This window comes from Chanodichthys erythropterus, chromosome 6, assembly GCF_024489055.1.
Source record: "Chanodichthys erythropterus isolate Z2021 chromosome 6, ASM2448905v1, whole genome shotgun sequence".
In the NCBI taxonomy this organism is placed as follows: Eukaryota; Metazoa; Chordata; class Actinopteri; order Cypriniformes; family Xenocyprididae; genus Chanodichthys; species Chanodichthys erythropterus.
In genome coordinates, this window is record NC_090226.1 from 16,543,226 (window position 1) to 16,553,626 (window position 10,401).

The window sequence follows — 10,401 nt, forward strand, 5'->3', positions numbered from 1 at the left end:
TCACCTCCTACAGAGAACCCATTCTCATATCAGTGTTGCAGAAATGTGTTTTAGGGAAGTCACTTTAGCTCTCAGAGAGCTTGTCCTCTGTGCTTAATAAGACTAGGCTTCATAGATCCACAGCCAAAGTGAACAAGGGTAATGGACATATAAAGAGAAAACTCATGGGAAATATTGGGAAAGAGATGGATGTTATAGAGGTATCTGTGGAGAGGTTGTGTTAAAGAGAAAAATGTTAAAGACATGATAATTGGAGACATAGAGAGACAGAGAGCACCTCTTTGTGGGTGTGATCACAATTATGAAATCATAGTTTTACTCAGTGTTTGCAAACACCCTTTGCAAATGTGCTTGACATCTCCGGATGAGAATTAATCGCCTGTTTACAGTGGCTCTGACTTAATTGAAATTGACCACAGTCTCATGTAGCTGCAGATAAGCCGGTATCTAAATAAAACAATCGTGATTAGAGCAATTAATTCTACTAGTTAGAAACTGTCTTTTTAAGCTGGTGGGTAAACAGAATCTTCCTTCACTTTTCGTAATTTTAAAGTCAACATTGAAATTCTGTATAACATATTTCAGTCAGTTGTTTCATTCCTGAATTAATCAGTGGTTTGAACAAACTTATTTATCGCCACCTACTGGCAAAATTATGTAACCTGCAAATATGCACCACTAATGCACAGACAAATAACTTGAATTTTCCACAAATTGATATATTTATATCCAATAGCTTTTATTTTCAGAAATTGATGGGAAATATTGATGTCATAATTCTTATATTTAAAGGTGCCCTAGATTCAAAAATTGAATTTACCTCAGTACAGGGAAAAGACATACAGTGAGTCTCAAACTCCATTGTTTCCTCCTTCTTATATAAATCTAATTTGTTTAAAAGGCCTCAGAAGAACAGGCGAATCTCAACATAACACCGACTGTTACATAACAGTCGGGGTGTACGCCCCCAATATTTGCATATGCCAGCCCATGTTCCCAATGAAAGGCATTAGACAAGGGCAGAACGTCTGGATGTGCAGAGCTGAATCATCAGACTAGGTAAGAAAAAAAAAAAAAAAAAGGCAGATGGAGCAATAATAACTGACATGACCCATGATATCATGATATTTTTAGTGGTGTTTGTAAATTGTCTTTCTAAATGTTTCGTTAACATGTTGCTAATGTACTGTTAAATGTGGTTACAGTTACCATCGTTTCTTACTGTATTCACGGAGACAAGAGAGTCGTCACTATTTTCATTTTTAAACACTTGCAGTCTGTATAATGCATAAACACAACTTCATTCTTTATAAATCTCTTCAACAGTGTAGCATTAGCCGTTAGCCACGGATCACAGCCTCAAACTCATTCAGAATCAATGTAAACATCAAAATAAACACTGTACTTATGCGATTAGACATGCTGCATGACGAACACTTTGTAAAGATCCATTTTGAGGGTTATATTAGCTGTTTGAACTTTTTTTATGTTGTTTAAGGCAAGTGCGAGCTCTTGGGGCGTGGAGCACCAGATTTAAAGGGCCACACACCCTGAATCGGCTCATTTCTAATTATGCCCCAAAATAGGCAGTTAAAAAAATGAATTTAAAAAAATCAACTTCACAGACACATTAAGGGGACACCTTAGACTTATATTACATCTTTTAAAAAAAAGTTCTAGGGCACCTTTAAAGTTGCCATGAAATGGAAGTTGTGAGAGTCTTTTCTTCCCTATTATGATGCATATCCAAGTGAAATTGCTTCTGGAACTAGAAAAAAATAGGTCAGGACTTGATTTTATCATCGGGAATTGATTGTAATCATTGGATTGGTTTGCTTTTGCTGTGATCAGGATTATGTGAGTGACAGGTTATTTCACCCTTGTGCCAGTGCAAGAGGGAGGAGAAGTTTTTGATTAAAGATTATGAGGGCACATAGATATATCATTTATAATAAACATTGCTAAATTCCATTAAAAAAAAAATAAAAAAAATAGAATGCTCAGTTTTGATTTCATGGTAGCTTGAACTGTTCTCTTATGTCATATCCCCTCAGCTTTTTGCCATCTTTGCATTTGCAACATGTGGAGGTTACTCTGGGCAACTGCGGGTTAGTGTGGACTGCATCAACAAGTCCGACAGCAACCTCAGTATTGGTATCAACTTTGCTTACCCATTCAGGTAAGGCTAGTTTAAAGCACCCCTGCGTATTCTCTGTAGAGCAAGAGATAATTACCTGGCTTTGATTCAATACTCTAATACACAGGAGCATTTGATTATGTGCTAATGGTTTTATCTTTATATTCTCTACGTGTGCTGCCAGTTGCAAGATTTGTCTCTCAGTGAGCACAGTTGGCTTCAGTGTTTTAAATGGAAACACAGCTCTCAGCATCAAAGATAATTTGTAAAATTAAATGATTGTGCTAATTGGGCTAATGTTCTTGGAGCCTCAGTATAATCTGGTATTGTTTGCTTCATAATACACATCAAAGTGGATGAATTATACATCATGTAAGAGCTAAGTAATTCACAGTGAAAAGTTTGGAATAATTAAGATTTTTACATTTTGAAACATTTTTTTTTATCATGTCTAAACTATATGACTAATTACCAGTTGACAGATTAATACATTTTCCATATTTCCAAAGGAATTTTTGTCTCTATGTGAATAAATTCATGGTTAAATAAAACATTTAGAAAGTATCTCAAAGTATTTACAGTTCTGTCTTAAATATAAATTTTATTCAGCACATTCAGAGATGAGAAATTCTTTCTGAGAGACAGAAAAACACTTAATAAATGAGTTGGCTGACTTATACCCTAGAATCATGCTCCAGGTCTGTCTTCATTGTTATCCATATGGATGAAGAATGACTTCATTGTTAAGTCATACCGTGTCAATTTAAACAACAGAAGACAATAGAGTTCTGTATTAAATCACCACTATAAATCTGTGTAGGCTGAAAGTGTTTTTGACAGACAGGTATTCTTCTGTAGTCTCAAACATTATGTGTCCAAGTTGTTTTGATTTTGTGTTTTTCTTGCCCTGAAAGGTCAAGCACACATACATGTTGTCCACAGCAAGGCAATGCTTTGAAGTAGCCCTCAGGTCCTGCAGTATTCACAAGAGCTGAGCTTCAAGTTCATAGTAATCAAAGAAGGGCAAGGCAGAGAAAGACAGGAACTAAAATAACCTTGTGACAGGAACTTAAAGTGCCCCTACTATGCCATTTTAAAGGTTCATAATTATTTGAAGGTCTCCTACAATGTTTATATGCATCCAAGGTAAAAACAAATTTAATTTAATATACATTGTAGCATCACCTCTTTCTAAACCCCGCCTTTCCAAGAGCCTATACTCTGCTCTGATTGGTCAGATAGCCCAATCTGTTGTGATTGGTTTACCTCTTACAGCATGTGTCGGAAAAGAAACACCATTGCCATATCTGAATTTCAGCCCCGGAAGCTTCCTCAGCACTTGTATACACAGTAATGCAAACAGTAATGATGGCGTCAGTTTTACTGTATCTCAGTTTGTTCGAAGTGCAGGCAAAGTGGATTTACTTTCACAGCACAGAATACAGTGTATTCTCGACATGTTGGTAACACAACCCTTCCAGGTCTCGGCTATCACTGCAGTGTTTGAGGGTGGGTCAAAGTATACATTGTCCGTGGGCAGCCTATGAATAGGCTGGCATTATGCAAATGTATCTACGTAGGTTTAAGCTGGTGTAACCCCTCTGGTACTACTCACAACGCTCCAAGTGGGATTTGAACTGGCATGGGAGAGATGGGAGGCAGGCGTGTTAACAAGGAAGCTAAAGACTGCAGCCTCTAGTGTGCCTCGAGGCCAGGGGAGTGAGGTTTACTCACACTACTCTTACTAGCTAGCCGCCATTACACTCACCCCCTAAACCTCACTCATATCCGGGTCACGGCACCAATGAAACCCCTACGGTTCTACTTGCACCACTCTGCGCAGGCGAGTGCTAACAAGGACGCTAAAGACCACAGCTTCTATAGCGTCAGTCACTAGTGCAGCTCTTGAGCCCAGAGGAGTGAGGTTTACTCACACTGCTCTTACTAGCTAGCTGCCATTACACTCACCCCCCTAAACCTCACTCCTATCCGGGTAACGGCACCAATGAAACCCCTATGGTTCTACTTGCATCACTTTGAGTAGGATTCATACTAGCATCGCATGGCAGGCGAGTGCTAACAAGGACACTAAAGACATGGGAGGCGGGCGCGTTAACAAGGAAGCTAAAGACCGCATACTCTAGCTTGCCCCGAGGCCAGGGGAGTGAGATTTACTCACACTGCTCTTACTAGCTAGCCGCCATTCACCCCCCTAAATTGCACCATGGCACCAACGAAACCCCTTCGGTTCTACTTGCATCACTCTGAGTGGGATTCAAACTGACATCTCCAGCATGGCAGGCGAGTGCTTACAAGGACACTAAAGACCACAGCTTCTATAGCATCAGTCACTAGTGCACCTCTTGAGGCCAGGGGAGTGAGGTTTGCTCGCACAGCTCTTACTAGCTGGCCACCATTACACTCACCCCTGTAAACCTAACTCCCATCCTGGTCATAGCACCAATGTAACCCCTCCGGTTTTACTCACACTGTTCCAAGCGGGATTCGAACTTGCATCTCCAGCATTGAAGGCAGGCACAATAACAAGGAGCCCACAGCCTCTATAGCCTCAATTACTAGTGCCTCTTGTGGCCAAGGGAGTGAGTTTACTCACACTGCTCTTACTAGCTGGCTGACAGTACACTCACCCCCCTAAATCTCACTTCCATCCGGGTCACGGCACCAATGTAACCCCACTGGTTCTACCTGCACCCCTCTGAGGGGGATTCGAACTGGCGTCTCCAGCATGGGATGTGGGTGCACTAACAAGGAGCTAAAGACCACAGCTACTATAGAGTAGCGTCAATCGCTAGTGTGCCACTTGAGATGAGGGGAGAGAGGTTTACTCACACAGCTCTTACTAGCTGGCCTCTGTTACACAGGAAGTAAGGCTGGAATAGCTGACGACTTGTTCCAGGCTGTTCCAAATCTGTTCTTTCTTTTGGAAGACAATAACTTGATTTATCGTGCACTTTGATCTTTGCGGACCTTTTACAAACAGCTTTATTACACAATTTTATTACATGAAAGGCAATATCAAAAAAGCATAAGAGGAGCATTTTAAAATAACAAGCCTGATGTTGACACTGAAGAATACCTAATATAACTGCAAAGTGTATAAAAAAGCATGATGTTTTTGTGCCTTACATTAAACAGGTTGAACCGGGTGGAATTTGACGTGCCGATGTGTGAGGGAAGGAGGCAAGAGCGGCTTTACCTGATTGGAGATTTTTCTTCCTCTGCAGAGTTCTTTGTCACCATTGCTGTCTTTTCCTTTCTATACTCCCTGCTGGCCACAGTGGTCTACATCTTTTACCAGAACAAGTACCGCGAAAACAACCGTGGACCTCTCATTGTGAGCCCTGGTGTTATTTTAGACAAGCTAAATACTCAAACCTTTGTGGACTGTCAAAGCCTTGCTATTAGAGAAGATTGATAAACAAGACATGAGCTGCTATTTATACTGTAAAACACCCACATTAAATTTAGTCCTACTTAGTAATCAGTAATGCACCCATGCTTGCAAATCATCGTAATCAAGTTTAAAGCTGAAGTGTGTAATTTTTTTTATGTTGAAATAGTTCTTCAAATTAGCAACAGAATTTAACAAAAAAATATACATGTAACACTTTCTTCATGCTCCCCAGGACTTCATAGTGACGGTGGTGTTCTCATTTATGTGGCTAGTGAGTTCATCTGCCTGGGCAAAAGGTCTTTCAGATGTGAAGGCGGCAACCGATCCAGATGAGGTGGTTCTGCTCATGTCGGCATGTAAAGTGCAGACCAACAAGTGTGGCTCAGTGTACGGACCCAGATGGTCTGGCCTGAACACATCTGTGGTAAGGCATGAGATACTAAGATTTTGACACTCTAGCCACACACATCTGTGTCTAGACTTTCATTTACAATGCTTAATAATGGTAAGAAACAATAATCATATATCACCTTGTGTAAAAATTAACAATCATTTAAAAATAAAAATATATACACTGATCAGACATAACATTATGTCCACTGACAGGTGAAGTGAATAACACTGATTATCTCTTCATCACGGCACCTGTTAGTGGGTAGGATATATTAGGCAGCAAGTGAACATTTTGTCCTCAAAGTTGATGTGTTTGAAGCAGGAAAAATGGGCAAGCGTAAGGATTTGAGCGAGTTTGACAAGTGCTAAATTGTGATGGCTAGATGACTGGGTCAGAGCATCTCCAAAACTGCAGCTCTTGTGGGGTGTTCCTGGTCTGCAGTGGTCAGTATCTATCAAAAGTGATCCAAGGAATGAACAGTAGTAAACCGGCGAAAGGGTCATGGGTGGCCAAGGCTCACTGATGCACATGGGGAGCGAAGGCTGGCCCGTGTGGTCCACTCCAACAGATGAGCTACTCTAGCTCAAATTGCTCAAGAAGTTAAAGGATTGGTTCATTGCGATTTCACTTTTTAAACTGTAGTTAGTGTGTAATGTTGCTGCTTGAGCATATACAGTTTCTGCAAAGTTACAGCGCTGAAAGTGCAATGCAAACTGAGATATTGTCTTTTAAAGTTATGGCAGTTTAATGCCTACAAAAATGACCGGTTTGGACAACAACAAGCTTCTTCCCGGGTTGGTGACATCATAAACCCTGCAATTCATATACACCCTGCCCCCGGGATATGCAACAAAGTAGGCGAGGCCATGTCGGCATTATGGCATTATGGAAGCGGAAGAGTTGTCTACACGTGAGCGGCGCGATGCATCAAAATATAATAGAACCCATTATAATCAGTGATATTACCTACACTGGATATGGCGCGGAAGACAGTTTCCAGAATCTACACGAGTTCAATGCTGGATTTGTTTATGGGCCCCAACCTGTAAATATGTTTTATTGTTTGTACATGTCTTTTAAATGTATAGTTCTGTTGCTATTTTTTGGTTGCATCAAGTAAGTAAACAAAGACCAACGCGGTTTGGCTTCGCTAGCGAGTTAGCTCAATTCTATTGCATACTTCAACAAACGCCAACAAACATTAACAAACTTCTATGTTCGTAGACGAACAGTTGTTCATGCTATAAATTAAACGATACCTTTACAAAAATGCTACTACTCAGTCATGTATTCAGTTACAGTAAAGCTTTAATCAGGATAAAACCATAATGTAGAAAGCTAGCATAAACTGCAGTAACATTTACAAGTGACAGCTTATCTAAACACTTTGACACAAGTACAAAAGGAAATACTTACCATTCAGAAACATCCTTTAAAAACCGTGCTTGTAGAGGTTCTGCTTGACCCTCTTCATTACTGCTATCTGGGTCTGATTCGGGCTCAAATTGATACAGCAATATTGATGGCATTATTTTTCACCGAAAGCATGCAGCATTTGCACATAATGGTAAGGGGAGTAGCGTTTCCGTATGACGTGCGCTACTCACAATACATTGGACCAGCTAAACAATCTGAGCCCATTGCGTATTCCAGAGGGAGTGGTATCATAGAACAAGGAAGTAAACTGGCCATTCAAATGGCAATGGAGACAGCAGTGTAGAATAAAAGTAAAATATGTGAAAAAGACAGCATTTTTTAAAATCGAAGCATTAAGACAAAGGCAGTTAAACTGCGCCCCATAAACACAATCAAGCCTAGAAAAAACAATGAACCGTCCCTTTAATGCTGGTTCTTATAGAAAGGTGTCAGAATACACAGTGCATCACAGTTTGTTGCGTATGAGGCTACATAGCCGTAGACCAGTCAGGGTGCCCATGCTGACCCCTGTCCAGCGCCGAAAGTGTCAACAGTGGGCACGTGAGCATCAGAACTGGACCATGCAACAATGGAAGAAGGTGGCGTGGTCTGATGAATCACGTTTTCTTTTACATCACGTGGATGGCCGGGTGCTTGTGTGTCACTTACCTGGGGAACACATGGCACCAGGATGCACTATGAGAAGAAGGAAAGCCAGCAGAGGCAGTGTGATGCTTTGGGCAATGTTCTGCTGGGAAACCTTGGGTCCTGCCATCCATGTGGATGTTACTTTAACACATACCACCTACAAACAGTGTTCCCTGGTGGCTGTTGCCTCTTTCAGCAGGATAATGCGCCCTGCCACAAAGCAAAAATGGTTCAGGAATGGTTTGAGGAGAACAACGACTTTGAGGTGTTGACTTGACCTTCAAATTCCCCAGATCTCAATCCAACTGAGCATCTGTGGGATGTGCTGAACAAACAAGTCTGATCCATTGAGGCCCAACCTCGCAACCTACAGGACTTAAACGACCTGCTGCTAACATCTTGGTGCCAGATACCACAGCACACCTTCAGGAGTCCAGTGGAGTCCATGCCTCTACGGGTCAGGACTGTTTTGGCAGCAAAAGAGGAACCAACACAATTTTAGGTCATAATGGTCATAATGTTATGTCTGATCGTGTATATTGAATTTAAATGTGCATGAGATGTATTGAAATTTATTTTATTTTTTACTTTAAAATTAATACCAAAGTTTAAGGTCAGTAAGATTTTTACTGTATTACTGTATTCCTGATCAAATTAATGCAACCTTGGTGAACATAAGACTTATTTCAAAAACATTTAAACATGTATATATATATATATATATATATATATATATATATATATATATATATATATATATATATATATATATATATATATATATTTAATATTTCAATTTGAAATATATTATAAATTGAAATATTTTCAAATACTTTGAATATTAAATAAAAAATATGTAATATTTCAAATTTAATAATATTTTAAATCTTAAATACTGTAATTTACTGAAGTTTACTGAACACTTTTATTTAAAACACTTATAATATATATATATATATATATATATATATAATAGATGGAGCAAGTTAATACATTTTATATATATATATATATATATATATATATATATATATATATATATATATATATATATTTATATAATATAAAATATATATACTCATCTCTTGTATTCATCAAGACATTTTTTTCCACAGGTATTCGGCTATTTGAACTTCGTGCTGTGGGCTGGAAACATCTGGTTTGTGTTTAAAGAGACTGGATGGCACAAGGGAGGCGCAGCAAGATACCCTGCCTCGTCCTCAGAAAAACAAGCCACGACCTTCAACCAGCAGGTCTACAACCAGGGAAGCTTTGATCAATCAGGAGCTGCTTTTACTGGAACAGGGGACTTCGCCCAATCAGAGTACAGCCAGGTGGGAAATTATGCTTCGAGTGGGCCCATCTCCTACACCAATCAGTAACCCCATCTGCCTCTTTGCAATCCTAACCCTAATACAGGGGACCCATTTCTAAGGGCAAAGTTCAATAATGAGCAGCACAGAGGAAGGAAGAGATTAGTTTAACAGATATAGTAAAATGCATCCTTTATTTCTGATTAGATAAAGCTTGTTTGTCCAGAATACTAATATGCTTTTAAAATGAATGACAGGGATCCTCAGATGTATTGTATGGGTTTTGACTTTACCTCTCTGTAAATGTAACCGAAATATCACAGTTTACTGATCAAAGGTCATTATATCCAAATGTGAAACTCTTGTTCTTGCTGCATCAACTCTACAAATCCATTGATTTTAATAGAGATGGTGCATCTTAAGGAAGAGGAAAAATAAAAGAGTTTACAAAGGTGGCATTGCGTCACTACAATCAAAAGTTTTTACTCCGACGGTCCATTTGTAATCTAAATAGTATTTCTGCTTCATTTGAAACTGAACTGATTCTTTCCACAGCCTCAAAATGATTCCTATTCATCAAATGCTCCGTCAGAGCTTTTTCTAGTGTTATAATGTTAGCATAACTTGTTGTTTGCAACCTATTTTACTTCCATAATGTGACATATCTGACATAGTGGAACTATTATGAATACAAAGTTGCTAAAATAGTTTGGTAAATGGCCATTGGTTTACACCATCCATCGATACGGGAATGTCATTTCAGAGATGGAGCAAGTTAATACATTTTCATCATTTATCTTCATAAACATTATCATTTGAGTAACATTCACAAATGAATCGTCCACAAAAAGAGCAGGAATGTGCGTTAAAGGGGTAGTTCACCCAAAAATGAAAATTCTGTCATCATTTACTCCGCCTCATGTTGATCCAAACCTGTATAAATTTTGTTGTTCTGCTGAACACAAAGGAAGATATTTGGAAGAATGTTTGTAACCAAGCAGATCTCGCCCCCATTGACTACCATAGTAGGAAAAAAAAAATATTGCAGTCAATGGGGGGCGAGATCTGCTTGGTTACA

At 39.3% G+C, this 10,401-nt stretch overlaps 1 protein-coding gene across 2 annotated transcripts in view; it reads left to right on the forward strand.

Annotated features, from left to right (window-relative positions):
* The window catches only part of synpra (synaptoporin a), a 35,042-nt gene extending 24,882 nt beyond the window's left edge, over positions 1-10,160 (forward strand). For both annotated transcript variants that reach the window (XM_067387337.1, XM_067387338.1), the window contains 4 exons: positions 2,055-2,179; positions 5,294-5,492; positions 5,785-5,976; positions 9,126-10,160. In XM_067387337.1, the coding sequence (XP_067243438.1) occupies positions 2,055-2,179; positions 5,294-5,492; positions 5,785-5,976; positions 9,126-9,392 (783 nt within the window). In that variant the 3' untranslated portion in view covers positions 9,393-10,160. The remainder of the gene's footprint in view (positions 1-2,054; positions 2,180-5,293; positions 5,493-5,784; positions 5,977-9,125) is intronic.
* The last annotated feature ends 241 nt before the right edge of the window (positions 10,161-10,401 follow it).